Source organism: Capsella rubella, unplaced genomic scaffold (assembly GCF_000375325.1).
Source record: "Capsella rubella cultivar Monte Gargano unplaced genomic scaffold, Caprub1_0 scaffold_4, whole genome shotgun sequence".
Classification (NCBI taxonomy): domain Eukaryota; kingdom Viridiplantae; phylum Streptophyta; class Magnoliopsida; order Brassicales; family Brassicaceae; genus Capsella; species Capsella rubella.
The window spans coordinates 341,929-361,224 of record NW_006238920.1 but is presented as its reverse complement, the minus strand read 5'-3'; the positions used below and the strand labels follow the sequence as shown (position 1 = coordinate 361,224).

Genomic DNA, 19,296 nt, shown 5'->3' with positions numbered 1-19,296 from the left:
GGGAAAGCTAGCTATCATCTCTAATGCAAATTCTGATGCTGCTAATGGTGATATAGTTCTGTGGGTTCTTGAGGATGCAGTGACACATGAGTGGGTTAAGAAGGTTTTTGTTTTCCCTAGTTTGTGGAAAAGTGTAATTAGCTTTTATAGTTTCCAAATTAGCGTCACTGATGCGGGTGAGTTTCTTTTGGCACCGCGTGCTTTGCGCACTCGGCCATACTATGTTCTGTGTTATGATCCAAAAAGAGAGAGCATGAGAAAAGTCTTTATAGAAGGAGTCCCAGAGCATATATATACATCATCATGTTTACGACGCAGGGAACGTGGTTTTATTTCTCTATATCATCTCTTCTCTACTCAGCTTGAGAGTCTTATGTTTCTGTAAGAATCTGCACACCACAAGCTATCTTTGTTCCTGATCCTGCTCATCTTTGTTCTAATGTGACTTTATTCAGTGTTTTGTTATTGACAGTTTGTTTATCTTGTTCAAAAGACGTGTTATCTTCTTTTTTTTTTTAATTTCGGAATTTGTACTTTATAAAAATTCTCCCATTTGTCTGAATTTGTATATTTTATCTTTTTTTTTTTTTTTTTTTCTGATTTTGTTGTTTAACAGTGATTGCAAAGCTAGTCTAATTAAGTATCGATCTAGAACGTAAGGATCGGACTAGTAGTTGTTAAGTCTAGAGTCCTAAGCAAATATTGAGTTGTAGGAAGTACGTAGTATAAGGAGATGTGTGGGTTAAAAATTCATCCAAAGTGATCCAACATAAATAATAATGAAGTCTTCAAGTTTATTCTCTCTAATGTTCTAAACGTTTTGTGTAAAAAAGAGTAGGCACAAACAACACAAATTAAATGTGAGACGGATGAGCAAACAAGAGATAAAGTGAGAGTTCAAAACCATGAAGAATAAGTGACAATTCCAACTAACAAAAGCACCATATTTACTCGTAGTTTAACGTATTTCAAACTAAAAATAGGCCCCCGCTAATAAAAATTATGTATTTGTTTTTTGAAAAATTGTGTTATATATGCTTGTTAATTGTTTTCGTTTTTATATAGAAAACTAGAAAGTTGCCCACGCGATGCGTGGGTTATATATACAATATTAATTTAAAATAGAAATTGAAAACTACATTTGTATAGTTTAATATGTAACTGTTAATATAAAACATATTTGTGTACATTTTAAACAGTAAAAATAAATAAAATATATATTTGAAAAATATGAAACCGAATGAGATCAATACAAAGTAATACAGATTAGCACATATATAATATAGTAGGCAACTGTAAATTGATGTTAACTTTTTTGTGTGTACATTGTTAATATTAAAAGTAAATAAAACTCACATAATTTATGAGTATTGGTTTATCTCCCTAGTTTTTATCATTAGCTAGAAGTAAATTGAATTTTTAAAAAGATCAAGTAAAACTTTCCAAAATATCAATTTAAAATATTTCACCTGAGATATATGTTTTTTTTAAGACCTTATTTAGAAAAGCTTTTTCAATTTAGAAAATATTTCACCTGAGATATAAGAGCTTTTAAACTATAATTATATAAACAATAAAACAAAAGCCAAATGAACAGAGGAAGATTATTTGAGAAAAAAAAATTTGATATTTTTCATTCTAATTGATTGGAAAAGAAGCACACATATACGTAGATGAGATCCTTTTATATATATTAAGATAATTTTATGTAGAATTTGTTGAAGGATAAAACTAATATTGAAACCATTTAAGAACAAACACAAAAATTTACATTACTATAAAAGCTAAAGAAATGAATTTATATCAAAAAGGCATCACATGTTTACATCAACATTAACAAAAAAGATGAACGAATATATCTATCTATTATATGTACATGACAACAATCATGAATTGCTCTTAAGAAATCGAATTTATGTTCGGTCTCTCTAGGAAAATCTAACTTGGGTTAGATATTTATATTGTTATGAAAAGAAAGACTATTATTTAGAACAAATGATTAAATTACTAAGAGTGGAGAGTGGATATGATACTATTGTATAACTCATACTTTATAAAATTATATAATTTAATAGGATTTTAGTGAAGCTCACTAATTCACTGTCTACTCAATTGATGAATGAATTAAACTAAATTTAAATTTTATGAACTGTATGATTTTTCTTAAAAAGAAATTTAAAGACCAATTTTTTTAAAACCAAGTACTTTTTGTTTCTTTTTAAACACTTAGACCTCAAATTTTAAATAAATTAAATATTATAATAATCTATTCGATCACAAACTAAATATAATTATACATATATCGAAATGAATTACAATTATTTGAGATTTTTAAAAAATAGAAGAAGTTATTTGTTAAAGTTTTAAATTGAAACTTTTATTTATATAGCAATCAAAACTTTTATTTTACATATGTGTTAGATCATACTTTCTTCATTCATACTCATAAGTATGAAAAGTATGAATAATAAGGCATTAGAAATAAAAATTGAAAATTTATATATAATAAGGCATTAGAAATAAAAATTGAAACCATGTTTGATATATATCATAATTTCTAAAATAAATTAAGATCAAATTCTTAAAATGATACTTTCATTGATTTTCAATCCATATAACAACACAAAAATAGAACATATTTAAGATACATGAATGTAGTGATAGAGAATGAGAGAGAGAGAGAGGTTAATTATAAGATGGTAATCTAAAATAGACAATAGAGATGAATCTTAAAAAATCAATAAAACAATGTAAATATATATCATAGAGTGTCTAAAAATTAAAATTTAGACTAAACTTTTACAATGGTATTTAAATTTATTTTTCAACTCATACAACAACAAACAACCAACAACAAAAAAACACAAAACAAAACAAACAAAATTATAGAATATTTGAGGTAAAGTGGAAGAGGAGGAGGGAATGAGAGAATGAGTATTTATAAGATGAGAAGTGATGAGAGTTATAATTTAGAAGAAAATGTTTTGGGAGTTAATTCTAATTTATTGTGTGTTGACTAAAATTGAGTAGAAAAATATAGTTAATGCAAATTTATATTATTTCAGTTTTTATATTAAAGTGTGAGTTAAATGTATATAAATAATTGTATTTTAATTGAATATATATTTTTTGGTTTTAAATTAAAGTGTGAGATAAATATATATGATCAAATTTTTTTTATTTGTGCCTTAATTAAAATAATTTTTTCTTCAGTTTTATATTAAAGTGTGAGTTTAATATATATATATATATATATATATAACTAAATGTGTTTTATTTTTGGTTTAGTTGAAAACATAATTAAAAAAAAGAATTATATAAAAATAGTCCAATCAGAAGATAGTGAAACCTTACTTTTATATATATGATTTATTTTATTATAAAATACTATGTTCTTTTTTCACTTTAATTATGTGATAGTAAATCAACATTTGTGGGAGTTAGTTCTTTTTGATTTTGTGTTGAATAAAATTGAGTAGAGAAATATAGTAAATCAACAATTGTGGGAGTTAATTCTTATTAATTATTTGTTGAATAAAATTGAGTAGAGAAATTTAGTTCTTATATTAAAGTGTGAGTTAAATATTGTGTTTTAGTTAAAAATAAAAATGAAAATAATTAATTAAAAATAAAAGATGACACATGTCATAAATAGAGAACGCCAAATGTCGTAACGTGGTGAAAAGTTAGAAAAAACCTTGTTATATTATATAAGATATCATCAAAATAAAACGAACTAATAACTGAACTCTTTCTTAAAGTCAATCGATTCGATTTGTTTAAAAAAAAAAAAGAACTAATAACTTAACTAGAATCATTTGTTAAAGTCATCAATTAAAAATCCAAAATCAATTACAAATTTCATAGTCAATATACACAGTTTTTAATTAATAAACTCTTACAAAACCATCACCAAAAGATCCGTCACATTGACTGAAGCTAACTAGCATGTCCAAGAATATTTCTCCTAATGGTAGTATGGTTTTATGGGTTCTAGTGGATGCAGTGAAACATGAATGGGTCAAAAAAGATATTTGTTTTGCCTATGTCATAAAGAAGTTTGACTCAGTTATCACTTAACACTCATCATTTGGTTAACGCCACTGATGAGGGTGAGTTTATTAGGGCATCTCACGACTAAAAATCTAACTAAGATATGTGACTACCTAAGATGGTTTCTCTTGGGATATTTAGTGAAATTTACTAAACGTATGTACCTCCTCACTCTTTTGTAGTCTTATAGATGCATCAATAATGAGTTATATATACTAGAAAGCTTTTTCTCAACACATATCAAACAGTGACGCGTTTTGATGTTAGGTCTGAAAAAAATCATCTTATAAAACTGCCAGAAACAAAAGCTGACAAGCTACGAGGGAAAGCTTGCTATCATGTATGCTTCCGGCTCTGGATATACAGCTAGACCTTGTAGAAAGCTTTCGTTTTGCCGTTTTGGAATAATGAATCGAATTCTTAAGTCTTTTGTCCACGAAGAACTTTTAGTCAACATAGGTAGTTGATCGTTTTCCAAAAGACCAATCATGTGACTAAAATAGCATCTCATGGGTAAATCCTGCCAAAAAAGAGAAATTAGGGTTTGAAAGAGCTACAAACTATACGAAAAGGAAACAAGACATTATAGTAACTTTATTACCGTGGCAGAGACAGTGGAATCAAGACCGTTGTAAGGAGAAACTGTGTGCAGACCAAACGGAACGTGTTCTATCATCATGTTATGAGCCTGATGCTCATCTAGATCAGGTTTCCTCATATGAACCATTGAATTGGAATTCATGTCCGCGAGTATAAGGCTATAGGACAACCCAGTTTGTATACCCACGTCACGCTGTGCTACATGCACGGCAAAGTTCTCTGGACTCATATTGCCCTGCAACCAAAACAGAGAAATTAAGATATACAATATGTTTTGAAAAAAAATTATGCAAACAACAACAACAAAGAAATGATACAAACATTTTCCTTTACTTGTTCTTCTTCCCAACGTAACCACTCCACGCACTTGAGAACTTGGTTTATCCAAATTTGGATATAGCTTTTGCTGTTTTCTGTCACCATCATACTCTCTAGTCTCTCCCCCCATAGAGTAAACCCATGAGCCGTGTCTTGGTGTGTGTGGTGCATTTTACTTTTACAGATGTAAAACAAAACAAAATGGCTTCTATTTGCACATATGAGCTGTTGTAAGTAAAAGAGAAGATGCAGCGTTTCTTTATTTCCAACATTATTCTACATTTGCTCTAGCTTTCTTACGGATTGACTAAGGAGGATTCATGTGTATGTGGAACACTTAAGAAATATATTTACTATTCTGAAAATATACAGAGGTGGTTTTGAGTGGCACACAAGATTAAGACTCGAATCCAACTAGTATTTGGTCTTAGCTTTTGTAATCCGAGCATATATAGTGGTTAGGTGACCTTGTTTTATCAAATGAAATTTTGTAAGCTAAGTACTCGTGAAGGCAAAATCACCGGTTAACTAAGTCACATTGTTTTGCTTTCATCACTAAACCAAAATTTCATATATGCTCATATGGTAGAAGCAAATTAGGCTTTCCTTAAATCTGATTGTGATTACTTGCAGAACAGCAGAAGAACTAAACAAACAAAATGAACTTGAGACAAGTGCAACTGCATGCATAAAACCTCCAGAATATGCATTTCAACAAGTTTCCTAAAAGTGTTTGTATATAAAGACAGCTAAAAAAGGGTGGCTTATCTCTACAAAGCTTAAGAAATATATACTCAACGCTGATTCTGAAAGAGTATTCACATCCAAAATGTGAATTTTATTATCCAAATCCACACATGACTTTCCAATATTTTATAAAATTTTCCACTTTGCTCTATTTTTTTACGGATTTTGTAAGGAGGATTCATGTGTTTGTGGAACACTTTAGAAATATATTTACTATAAATATATAAATTTTTGTCATCTCCTAAAAAAAATTCAAAGTTGGTTTTTAGTGGTACACAAGTGTAAGACTCAAATCCATCCAACTAGTATTTGGTCTTAGCTTTTGTAATCCGGACCTATATAGTGATTAGGTGACCTTAATTTCTATATGTTCTTGATTTTTTTAATATCTACATGTTCTTACTTTTTCCTGATTTCAAGTTCTTGTTTTGTTGTTCTTAAGTACTAATAACTAGAGTCTAGATTCACTATAGAAAAATATGATATTGATGTCAAATGTTCTGACGAATAACTTTAACGGTTCTTGACTAATCATATTGCTTGAAATTGCTTCATATATCAGGATTTCCAAAAATACTATACATTATCACCTTTCCATAAATTAAGTTGAAAGTAAAGAGTAAGAATTATAACAATAGTTCAAGAATTGTATATAGATGGAAAACATAAGATAAACTTTTAAGTTACCAATAGGAAAGTTTTAGAAGATCATAAACTATTTTTATTTATAATAAGCATTATAATGCTCTTAGTTTGACCAAGGAAATAGGTTTCCCTGAATCAGAGAGATGTATTTACAGCATCAACAAGATTACTTATTAATTATTATATAGATATACTTTTTTATATTTGGATGCTGCATGCTCTGTAACTCTTTCTACTGGATGTTGAGATCGAAGTCGTACTCCTTCCAAGTGCATAATCTCTCAAGGAACATCACTTTCCCAGTGCGTTTAACCGCTAATGCTGTCGTACTAGTTGTTCCAAAGCGTTGCAGTCCAAGCTGAATCGAAATGGAATTAAAGAAAGAGATTAACTAACTAATTAATGATGGTAGGAGAATATTGGATCATAGAAACGTTATATATATCAAATCTCTTACTTGAGGGTTCGGATGCTTAGCCATATTTTCAAGAAACAGCCCGGCTTCAGTTCCTCCACTAGCAATCTCATCAAGCGGTGGTAGTCCCAAAACATCAATCAGTACTATGGGATTAAAAAGGTCTCTCATGTGTAAATCCTGCAAAGTAAAAAAGAGAAATGAGAGTTTTTGAAAGAGCTACAAAATATATACGAAAAAGAAACAAGACACTAGTAACTTGATTACCCTGTCAGAGATTGTGGAGTCAAGACCACCGTCAGGAGAAAGTGTGTGCAGACCAAACGAAACGGGTTGTATCATGACATACGGCTCATGAAGATCAGGTTTCCTCATATGAACCATTGAATTGGAAGCCATGTCCGCGACTATAAGGCTATAGGACCACCCATTTTGTGAATCCACGTCACGCTGTGTCACATGTTCGGCAAATTCCTGTGGACTCATATTGCCCTGTAACCAAAACAGAGAGTTATGTGTTTGAATAAAAATATGAAAACAACAAAAAGAAATGAAACAAACCTCCAAGAATTCAATGGGATACAACTCGCAGCCGCTGTCTGGAACAACTTGGTCTAGCAGCAACGTTCTACTCATGAGAAAAGCAACACGGCCTCCTCGAGATATAGCCAACCACGTTCCGTTGTTATCTGCGCTCCGACCACTCAAAATCTGGCCATTCCACGACGCCCCATTTATGACCCTGTTGTTAACCCCATCAGACCAAATAGATTAGAAGAGTCATCAAGAAGAGCCAAGAAAGTTACACGTCGAATCAAAATATTAAACTTGCCTGTTTCCCCAGTTGTCTCTGTTCATCAGCAACACCAGTTGGTTTTTGCCTTCCTCTGCCCAGTTAAATCCTACGATCCCCATTTTCTTGAAAAGAAGATATAAGTTTGCTCTGTGTTATGTCTTTTGTTGTGATGTTTTGAGTTGTGAACCCCATCTCTGTTTTTATAGCAGAGGGATGATGATCTCTGCTCTGCTTTTTTCCTTTACTTGTTCTTCTTCACTACGTAACCACTCCACGCGCTTAAGAGCTTCTTTATCCAAATTTTGCTGTTTTCTGTCACTACCATACTCTCTCCCTCATTGACTAACCATGAGTCGTGTCTTTGTCTCTCTGTGGTGCATTTTACTTTTGCAGATGTAAAACAAAACAAAGTGGCTTCTAGTTGCACATATGAGCTATTGTAAGTAAAAGGGAAGATGCAGCGTTTCAACATTTTCAACGTTATTCTACATTTGCTCTATAGCTTTTTGTTCCTGAAGGTTGAGTGATGGTTGAGTCATGTGTATGGTAAGAATAATTACTTTTACTATACTAAGAATAGAATATACAACAAGTGGTTTCTAGTAGATCAGAGCACACAAGTTTAGGAACTCAAAATCCAAAATGTTCTTTGGTCTTAGCTAGCTTTGGTGTTGGTATAGTTTCGATTCTAGCGCTGATTGGTCTTAAGATCTGTAAATATATGTAAGACTCAAATCCAACTACAACTAGTATTTGTTAATCAGAGCCTATAGTGGTTAAGTGACCTTGGTTTATCAAATAGACACTTAAGTAAATATTCATGTAAAATTATTTATGATTAACGTACCCAAAAAAAAAAGAGAAGAAAAGAGATTTCTTGTGAAACACGTTGAAGATGGCATTCATACGCAATATTTGATCACTTTCATACCAACATCTAAAAAGGGTACGTACCATAGGGTTTTTAGTGGATCCATACTAAGATTCCAATTTGTTTATAACTTTGGTGATCTTTGTGAAACCAAGTATGAAAAAATATTATGAAAGTAATCATTTTGGAAAATAGTAATCTCTCCACGTACGACTTTGCTTTTTTTTTTTTTTGGTTATAGTTGTGATGATAAATGGTAACGTGTATGCTTTTTTCTTAGTTTCTATATTTTCTTGATTTTTGTTTTGTATCTACATGTTCTTGCTATTTCTTGATTTCAAGTTATTTTTATTTGGTATTTAGTTACGTTCTTACTTTTTTCGGAAGTACTACTAGTTAGTGTCAAAGGTTCTGACTAATTGCTTGAAATTGCATGATCCGGGTTTCCATAAATACTCTATATCAGCTTTCCAATAATTTAGTTGAAAGTAAAGAGAAAGAATAACTATATGGGTCAAGAATTGTATAAATGGAAAATATGAGGTAAAACTTTTAGATTACCATAGTAAAGTTTTAGAAAACAAACTATTTATTTATTTATTTATATCAAACACCAACAAGATTATTCTTTTAATTATAGATAATTATTAATGATATATTTGGATGCTGCGCAATATTGTTTCTTTGTAACTCTTTTACTGGATGTTTTGAGATTGAAGTCGTGCTCGTTACAGTCCCATTCACCATTAATGTCCCTGAACCTCTCAAAGAACATCACTTCCCTAGTGCGTTTCACCACCAATGCTGTCGTACTTGTAGTTCCGTAGCGTTGCCTTCCAAGCAGCTGAATCGATATCAAAAGGAAAATAAATTAAAGATGGTTCGGACGACTGATGAAGTATCATACATAACAAACGGTTAAGTTTCAATTTTTTTTTTCTTACTAGATGATCCTCAATAGTGTCGAGACATAAAGCATTGGTTCCTTCAGAATCATCATACATAAACACGCAAGCGATCTGGTCCAACGGTGGAAGTTGGTCATGGTCTCCAAATAAAACAACCAACTCATTGAATAGGTCTCTTAGCCGTGTAACCTGCATGTATATAGACGGATATAAATATATATATATATATATCTTAGCCTACTTTGTTACAAGTATGTAATTACGTTACCTACCCTGAGAAATTCCGTGGAATCGAGACCCCGGCGGGACAAAGTGTGAACACCAAAGGGAACGGTTTCTATTATGAGTTTAGTCTCATGTGCTAACTGCTAAGGGTTTCCTGATATGAACCATTGATTGCATATTCAGGTCTGCAACAATAAGGCTATAGGTGTGCCATTGCTTCAAATCTTCATCTTGTGCCAGGTCTTCCGCAAACTGCATTGGACTAGAGTTTTCCTATAAATCAAACAAAAGCATGTCCTGTGATGAATATCGAAGTATTCTTAAATAAAAAGAAGTGATAAAGAGGGAAAAGCCAAAAAAAAATAATACATTTAGGAAACGGACAGGGTACATCTCCGAGCTGCCTTGATGTCCAATTTGGTCGAACGTTATAGCCGAACCGACGAGAAAAGAGACTCGGCCGCTCTTAGAAATACCTAACCACGTACCAGAGTTCTCTTCACAGCGGCCACACACGATTTTCTGAATACATATTGCCCTGCAACCAAAACAGGGAAATTAAGATATCCAATATGTTTTGAATACAACACCAAAGAAACGAAAACAAACCTCAAAGAATTCAATGGGATACAACTCGGGGCCGCGCTGTCTGGATCAACTTGGTCTAGCAACAACGTTCTACTCATGAGAAAAGCGACACGGCCTCCTCGAGAAATAGCCAGCCATCCCAAGAAGCCCCATTTATGGCCCTGTTAATCCCATCAGACCAAATGTTTTCAAAAAAGTCATCAACATCATTAACGTACGTGCCAAGAAAGATAAACCTGGAATCAAAATATTAAACTTGCCTGTTTCCCCAGTTGTCTCTGTTCATAATCAGCACCAGTTGGTTGTTTCCAGCTTCCTCTAACCAGTTGAATGCTACGAAGATATAAGTTGATATTTTTCTTTAAAAGAAGATATAAGTTGGTTTGCTATTTGAATCGTTTGCTCTGTGTTGTTTCTTTTGTTGTGATGTTTTGAGTTGTGAACTCCATCTCTGTTTTTATAGCAGAGAGATGATGATCTATCCTCTGCTTTTTTCCTTTGCTTGTTCTTCTTCCCAACGTAACCACTTAACTCTACACATATTACTTTTACACATATTGAGATATGTAAAACAAAACAAAGTGGTTCCTCGTAGCACATATGAGCTATTTTACACATATTGAGATATGTAAAACAAAACAAAGTGGTTTCTAGTATCACATATGAGCTATTGTAAGTAAAAGGGAAGATGCATCGTTTCTTCATTTTCAACATTATTCTACATTCGCTCTATAGCTTTTTGCTGTTGGAGATTGAGTATAGAACACAAGTTTAGGAACGAACTCAAATCCAAACTATTCTTTGGTCTTAGCTTAGCTTTGGTGTTGGTAGTTTCGATTCTAGTGCTGATTGTGTAAAGATGAGTCATATGTGTGTATGTGCAACAATATTAGAAAATACTTTTTTTACTAATTTGAGAGAAATTGAAACAAAGACGTTATAGAAAACACGACGATGATGTTAACGTGACAGCTAGGTTGTGTGATTTCTTTATTTTATATGTTGAAATAGTTTTTTTTTTCTTTTTTTGTTTAATTCGTTAATTAACAAGACCGAAATGTCATAAAAGGAGAAGGATTTGAACCGGGTCAAAATGTCGCTCATCCGGTTCGGTTTAGTTTGCTTTTAGATGATCCGATTTGATCTTGATTTGTTAAGTTCGTTATGGTTTCTAATATCAAAATGTTCGGTTGGGAGAAATTGCTGAGTATAACATTTTAAGCTCCTGCATTTAAACTCGAAGGACATATACATGGATCTTCTAATTAGTCTTGCTTTTGTTGCTTAGTTCTCTACTCTTAGATGTTCATTTCTTTTCATTGTTAAATTAGATTAAGGCTTTTCGATGTGCAGTGTTATTGCCTGAATTGATTACACAATTTTCCGAGTTAGGAATGTGGTACAGAGAGATTGACTTGAAGCAAATTGTCTTTTTAGTGTTTAAAAAGAGAATATAGTTTCACAAGATTTCAGTAGATACAAATTAGAAAATACGATGTTGATGTCAAAGGTTCTGACAAATAAGTTTAACGGTTCTTGACTAATTATTTTGCTTGAAATTGCTTAATCAGGATTTCCAAAAAATACTATACATTATCACCTTTCCGTAAATTAAGTTGAAAGTAAAGAGTAAGAATTATAACTATAGTTCAAGAATTGTATAGACTGGTTGTGATTAGTTACAAAGTGTTGTGTATGACTAAAGGAAAGGATCGTCTAGCTCAAGAGGTTCAGCTTATGACATTGAGAACTGGGAACAGGTGGGGAAGATTAAAGATTGTCCTCCTCACTCTCCTGAATCTACAAAGCTGTTTAATGGTGTGTAATACTACAAAGCTGTTTTCGACTCAACTGTAGTGATGAGTGTGAAATACTACAAAGCTGTAGTGATGAGTTTTGATGTTACGTTAGGTCTGTAAGGTACATAAAAGCTACAACTAGACCTTCTAGAAAGCTTTCGTTTTGCCGTGTTGGAATAATGAATCTAACTAAGATATGTGACTACCTAAGATGGTTTCCCTTGGGATATTTAGTGAAATTTACTAAACGTATGTATCTCCTCACTCTTTTGTAGTCTTGTAAATGCATCAACATGTTATATATACTACGTACAAAGCTTTTTCTCAACACAAATCAAATGGTGATGCGTTTTGATGTTAGGTCTGAAAAAATCATCTTATAAAACTGCCAGAAACTGCAACTGGATATACTACCACACCTAGTTACTTTTGTCATACAGATGCAGGTGAGTTTGTTTTTGACACCACAGAAATCTTAGTCAACCATCATTCTGTCCCAAGAAAAATTTAGATTTATTTCCTATCTAATTGAGATTTTAGATTAGGAAGGATATATTTAGAAAAGCAAGAGAAAATTCATTTCCTTGTTATCAGAAACGTTTGCCGTTTTAGTCCCCATGACCCATCACTCTTTTCTTGATTAAAAGGAAAAAACGGCAAACATGTTTTACAAATCAAAAGGGGTTTTCGTAAAAAGGCGGACACGTTTCATTATCTTTGTTTTTTTTGCTTTGGTTTCCTCTCCACCAGAGCAAACAATGAGCGACTCAACCAACGAGGCAGTGATGGAATCAGCATCGTCGTCCTCATCTAAGATTAAAAGACGGAAGATCTCAGATGGCGCTACGAGCACCAAGCTTCCGATGGATCTGATCATGCAGATACTCAAACGAGTACCGGCGGAAAACCTAATCAACTTGTGCAAATCGAAGCCCGTGGCTTCAATCATACGCAACAGTCATTTCAAGAAACTGTTCCTCACCCACTCTTCTTCCCGACCAGGTCGTCTCTTCATCTCCTTCAGACGTTCAGATGGTTATAATTTACTATCTTCGCCCCTTCCAACACAAAACCACCACTCAGGTGAAGAAGGTGAAGAAGGTGAAGAAGGAGAAGCCCTATCTGTAGCTGCTACTTACCTTACGCAACTTCCTTCAGGTGCTCGTCCAATCAAATCTTCCTGGATTCACGGTTTGATTTGCTATGTGTCTTCTTATCGCTATGGTCGTTCTACACTTAAGGTATACAATTCCACCACTCGTAGAACCACCACTTTGCCTGATTTCGCTCAACTAAGATCCGTCTTCAAACACATGTTGGGTTATGATCCTGTAGATGATGTTTACAAAGTTTTGTGTATGGACTTAAGGAATAATCCTGGAACGCCGCCAGGAGTACCTAATCATTTCTTTGAGATTTTGACACTGGGAGATGATCGGTGGAGGATGACTCAAGATTGTCCTCCTTATATGCCTATCAATAGCCATATATGCATTGAAGGTGTTTTGTATTGCTATGCTTGTGTTATTGGCCAAGGTATAGAAAAGGGAGCTGCTATTATGAGTTTTGATCTTAGGTCCGAACGATTTGGTCTTATCAGAGAGCCTCGTGATTGTCCCGTTGAGAAGAATGAACTCTCGATGGCAAAGTATGAGGGAAAGCCAGCTATCATCTGTAATAAATTTTCTGATGCTGCTAATGGTGATATGGTTATGTGGGTTCTTGAGGATGCAGTGACACATGAGTGGGTTAAGAAGGTTTTTGTTTTCCCTAGTTTATGGAAAAGTGTAATTAGTCGGTCAAGACTTAGTTGTTCTCGTTTCCTAATCAGCGTCACTGATGCGGGTGAGTTTATTCTGGCACTGCGTGCTTTGCGCACTCCACCATACTATGTTGTGTGTTATGATCCAAAAAGAGGGAGCATGAGAAAAGTCGTTATAGAAGGTGTCACAGAGCATATTTTACTACGCAGTAAACTTGATTATTGTCATTTGTTTCATCTCTTCTCTACTCAGGTTGAGAGTCTTCTGTTTCTGTAAGAATCAGTACATTACAAGCTGATGGCCTCGTCGACATCATCTTCAAAGCCAGTTAGGTTTCCCTGATCCTGCTCATCTTTGTTCAAATTGTGACATTATTCCGTGTTTTGTTATTTTGTTATTGTTACTTGGGAGGTCTCATGATCCTCGTCTTTGTTATTGACAGTGTTTGTTTATGATCTTGATCATAAGATGTTTTATCGTTTGTTTATTTCTGAGTTTGTACTATATAAAATTCTCCCATTTGTCTGAATTTGTACGTTTTATCTCTTGTTTATTTTTCGATTGTTGTTTAACAGTGGTTACAGTACTCTAATTAAGTATCGGTCTAGAGGTAAGGATCGGGCTAGTAGTTGTTAAGTCTAGAGTCCTAACTCATAAGTAATTGAGTTGCAGGAAGTACGTAGTATAAGGAGATGTGTGGGTTAAAAATTCATCTAAAGTGATCCAACATAAATAACAATGTACTCTTCAAGTTTATTCTCTCTAATGTTCTAAACGTTTTGTGTGAAAACGAGTAGGCACAAACAACACAAATTAACTATAATAATTTGTTAAACTCATCGATTACAAAACCAAAATAATTACAAATTTCATAGCCAATACAATTTTTAATAAATTGTTACAAAACCATATATCCACTCTTACCATATGACTCATCCTGCGTAGAAACATACATGATCGTTAACCTTAATTTAACATGGTATCAGAGACCGAACACACGTTGACCCATTAATTAATCCGGCCCAGATAGAGGCCCGATCACCCCATTAATTGATAGCCCAAAAGAAGACTCAATTCCATCGAGATAGCTAGAAGAGCATTATCTCGAGGGGGCGTGATGGATTCTGTCGAGATTAATGGCTAAAAGAGTCATTATCTCGAGGGGGCGTGTGGAGAGAAGATCCCACATCGGAAGATGTGAGGGGAAAGTAATATATAAAGGGTTAGGGCCAATCCACTCATTGCCAATTGGTTTTGAGTTGGAAGCCCATAACAAACCCTAATTTAACAGATTTGCTATGGGATCTCTTCTGCTTCCGCATTTGTGGAGTACGATCCCATCACCAAAAGATCCGTCGACACATTGCCTCAATTCGATTCCCAAAGTTTTATCATCATTCATCAAACACTTCTTCTGCTATGATCCCATTGATGGCGTTGACAAAGTCTTACGTGTGACAGGACCAAGGCTTGTTTTATAGGTTTTGACATCGGAGGTGATAACTCGTGGAAGACGGTTGAAGATACACTCACTCGTTTTTCTATCCGTGGCCATATTCGTATCAATGGTGTTTTATATTATCAAGCCTATTCTTATACTGAGGTTAATCTAAAGGAAACTGTAGTCATGAGTTTTGATGTGAGGTCTGAACATTTGCATCATATCAAAAGACCTGGTGATGACTATTCTCAGCTTGGCGCGCAGCTATTCAAATTTGTTGATAAGGTACAATGGAAGCTAGCTATCATGTCCAAGAATATTTCTGCTAATGTTAGTATGGTTTTGTGAGTTCTAGAGGATGCAGTTAAACACGAATGAGTCAAAGAAGATATTAAACTACATCATTTATTAAACTATATCACGCCACTTTCAAAATGAAATCAAACACTTAGTATTTATTACTTTGTCAAATAACAAAAACGTTACATAGACATTTATGTAATTACACCGTCGTTTAACATCTTTGAAACTCTCGCTGTAGATTTTGGTCCATCATTCATTCGATTTTCTCCACATGATTGACTTTATTTGTCCACTGTTTTTAAGATCCATGGCAAACCTCACACCATTATCCCATAATTGCTTATTTTCTTGGCCGTACTAGAGATTGCGATCTTTTTACATGTTCATTGATGAGTTCTGAATTTATAATTAACTTATACAAAACCTAGTCGACAATAATTACATGTTCATTTAATTTTGATGTCTATAATCTTGTGGACGAATTTGCGAAAGGCGGTAATCTTTTGAAATCCCTTTTCTCCACAGTCCGCCACCATACTCCGTTCGTCATTTTATCTATTCAGTTGACGAACTTCCTAATTATTATTTTTTTACGTTCTAATCTCCATTTGTATATTAAACAAAATCTTATGTAACCAGTCTATTGTCCATGATTAATGTCATCGTACTTCCTCTTCCGATCTCATTAATTGGAACTAATTTATAGTCACTTCACTTACACAGTTACACATATTCTTACTCTCACATTTCACACACAAGGGAATTTTTGTACTTCATACTCGACATGGAAACTAAAGCGTTAGATGGGGAAAAGTTTTGGAAAGATAATATTTTATCAAACTAAAAATTGATTTGATGGTAGAGTTGGAAAAAATTTCCATTTTTAATTCCGTAAAGTTTAATAGATATATAAAAAAAAAAATATTGAAAGTAGATACAAGAAAAGGCATTTTCATATAATCTTTGATATGTTATTAGTATTTATTGTTTTATATATATTGGTGCAATTTTCTTATTTTGTGCTTGATCTTCTGTTTTAGTAACTTGGTTATTATTTTATTTATTTACTTTTCTAGGATAAAATTTTCTCCCATTTAGTAATGATTGAATGACAAGATAAGTGTGCCTATTTTTTAAAAAATCTCTTTGTGTCCATCCTTTAATCTCATAAATGTAATATAATACTTACCTTCATAACATAGATAATATTTAATTTTTAAGATATATAAATATTATATGCATTTAAAGATTCAAAATATAAATTAAATACCCTGCCAAATAATTTATTTAAAAAAAATTATAATTATTATGTTTCCTATTGGGGTTAGAACTATATGTGGTTATGTGCATAGCAAAATAAATCTCCTAAGTAATATTCCTTAAAATCTACTAAAATTTGCAGGAATTGAAAAGTATCACTTTAGCCTATTTAAAGGAAAGAAAGGAAAAAAGCATGAATGAGTAACCGTTACTTAGAACTATATATATAAACACATGCATTGTGCTAAATTAGTTATCAATATCTCTTCCTTCCATATTGATTCACACCTGTGCATATAATTTTTGGATTTGAAGATGGAAGACTTCATAATAGATGGTGATATGGATTTCAAGATAGAAGACTTGAGAATAGACGGTGATATGATTATATCGAAAACGCTATCACGTACTGATGTTGACAAACATGGACGTCTGCTTCTACCCAAAAGCCAAATGCTCACCGTGTTACAAAAGATGAAAGATGTTACAAAGGAGAGTTTGCAAAATGGTATTGAACTCGAAGTTCTAGACTTGATTAAAAACCATTCATACTCTGTTATCCTAAAATTCAGGAGTCCCTCCAAGGACTATATTCTGGGAACGGGATGGAGCGCCTTGAAGTATTCACTAGAGCTCAAAGAAGGTGACAATATCAAACTATACTGGGATTACTTGAACTACAAGTTCATAATTCTCAACTTTGAATACAGCTTAATCCCCTTTTAAAGGATGATGTGATAAAGATTGGAGCGTATATATATGTTCGCTCACAACTTCGTTTTTATTTTCCTATTTTATGCTGTATTAAATATGTTTTGCATTTATATGTACATTTTAATTATCTTCATATGTAATCATCTCTTGAAAAGTTGGATATTTAAATGGATGTAAAAAATTTGAGATTGAATAAGAGATATGATCGTTATGGGAAAGTAAGAATGATTGGTGTATGGAGCACTTAACAATCATTTTACTAAAATTTATGCAAAGAATTACAAGAAAAAAATACATATTCTCTAAACTTTAATTGTAAAATTATACAAAGACTTTGAATGGATGTTGCAGGTAAAACAGAGTAATATGTCTACAATTTAATCTGTGTTAATTTTTTAGATGAACAACAATTAATCCACCACGGTTCAAGTTTATTTGTATGTAGAAGCAGTCTATGATTTGTTTTCCTTTGATCTGCACCACTACGTACTATAATATGAATGGTGAATAAAAAATAGAGAATTTTTGAGAAATACCCCTTTTGGTGTATCCATTTTTAAAAATACCCTTCTTTTTATCCATTTTCAAAAATACCCATTTTCAAATATGAAAAATTATAAACTTCTAAAAAATAATCTAATCCATAAACAAATGTTTTCACCTTAACTGTCATAACTGCTCGAACTAGGTGTTTCTCATGCCATGTAGGGATTTTTTTTAGTCAACACCTTAAATACAAATTGACTAAGATGTGCCAAAACTGGGGTACGTCGTTCACATAGAGACTCAAAAGTGGTTCGCTATGCACTTTGCATGTCAAAGATTCCATTTTAAGATTAGCCTGCAAGATATCTTAATATAGATATCTCTTGTAAGCACATAGAGAGCACTGGCCATTATGTTGGAGAATTCATATCTTTATCAAATCTGAATAATCTGAATAGTCTCGTATGAATGTGTTGATCATACATTTCATTGTCCACCAGTTCTTCAACCTCCGTGTGTAAAGATGATAGACTTCTAGGGAGATAGGTTGCACCCATTGTTGGAGGTCCATTATCATGGTACAATACCATCCTGACCCTAAAAATTTGTCTTCCTCCTACCAAGAACCATCAATAAAACATTTATTTCCTGTAAGTGAGATATTGCAGTTCTCTAAATTGCTTGAACATGAGGGTTTGAACGGTCTGTAGCTGTGTTAATGGAGTCATTTGATTGCGCGACCACCCAAGCATGTTCTTTATTTTTTGTTGACCGCAACACATCTCTCTGGTCATTTTCTACATTATCAAAAACCTTATCATTTCTAATCTTCCATATGTATACCATAATAGCCAATGGAACATTGATACATTTGATCTGGTAGATATTCTTCAAAACATATATATAGTCCATATTTTCATATAAGGAAACTGCTGGAAATATTCCTATTGTCGTGGGAAGTTTAGATAAAGCCCAAGTTTGGAGTGCTCGTGAAAGGGGTTTAACACATTATTGTATATTTTTCTTTTTAGTAATACCTTATATAGATTGATTCAGCCAAAATGTCTTTAGTAACAAGAAAACTTGGATTTGTTATGAAATATGCTTGTTTTTTTATCGTCTTTAGATTTATTAATTATGAGAATTTTTACAAAGATAATCTATCATGGGCAATTCCTTCCGACCCTGTTAGATTCACTATTGACAGCAAACCTTTGCTGATCATGAACGCCTCCTTCTCCATGCCGATCTTGGACACCATCTTCTTCTTCAATAGTTAGAACCACGGCGAACGGCTCCAATTGCGCATCACTGGAGATCTCCTGTGAACTTGTCTCCATTAATCCGCAGAAATATTAATAAAT

The 19,296-nt window shown here is 33.0% G+C and overlaps 2 protein-coding genes across 2 annotated transcripts; both read right to left on the bottom strand.

The window, feature by feature from the left end:
* Positions 1–6,589: 6,589 nt before the first annotated feature.
* On the bottom strand, positions 6,590–7,693 carry LOC17887991. The gene is made up of 5 exons (XM_006296224.2): positions 7,611–7,693; positions 7,340–7,520; positions 7,046–7,270; positions 6,821–6,958; positions 6,590–6,721 (listed from the first exon to the last, which is right to left on the bottom strand). The coding sequence occupies exons 1-5, from the start codon at positions 7,691–7,693 to the stop codon at positions 6,596–6,598; spliced, it is 753 nt and encodes a 250-aa protein (XP_006296286.1). The 3' UTR covers positions 6,590–6,595.
* Positions 7,694–9,079: 1,386 nt separating this feature from the next.
* LOC17888101 lies at positions 9,080–10,615 on the bottom strand. The gene is made up of 7 exons (XM_023783768.1): positions 10,611–10,615; positions 10,427–10,499; positions 10,188–10,327; positions 9,948–10,116; positions 9,744–9,851; positions 9,390–9,542; positions 9,080–9,289 (listed from the first exon to the last, which is right to left on the bottom strand). The coding sequence occupies exons 1-7, from the start codon at positions 10,613–10,615 to the stop codon at positions 9,080–9,082; spliced, it is 858 nt and encodes a 285-aa protein (XP_023639536.1).
* Between the last annotated feature and the right edge of the window lie 8,681 nt (positions 10,616–19,296).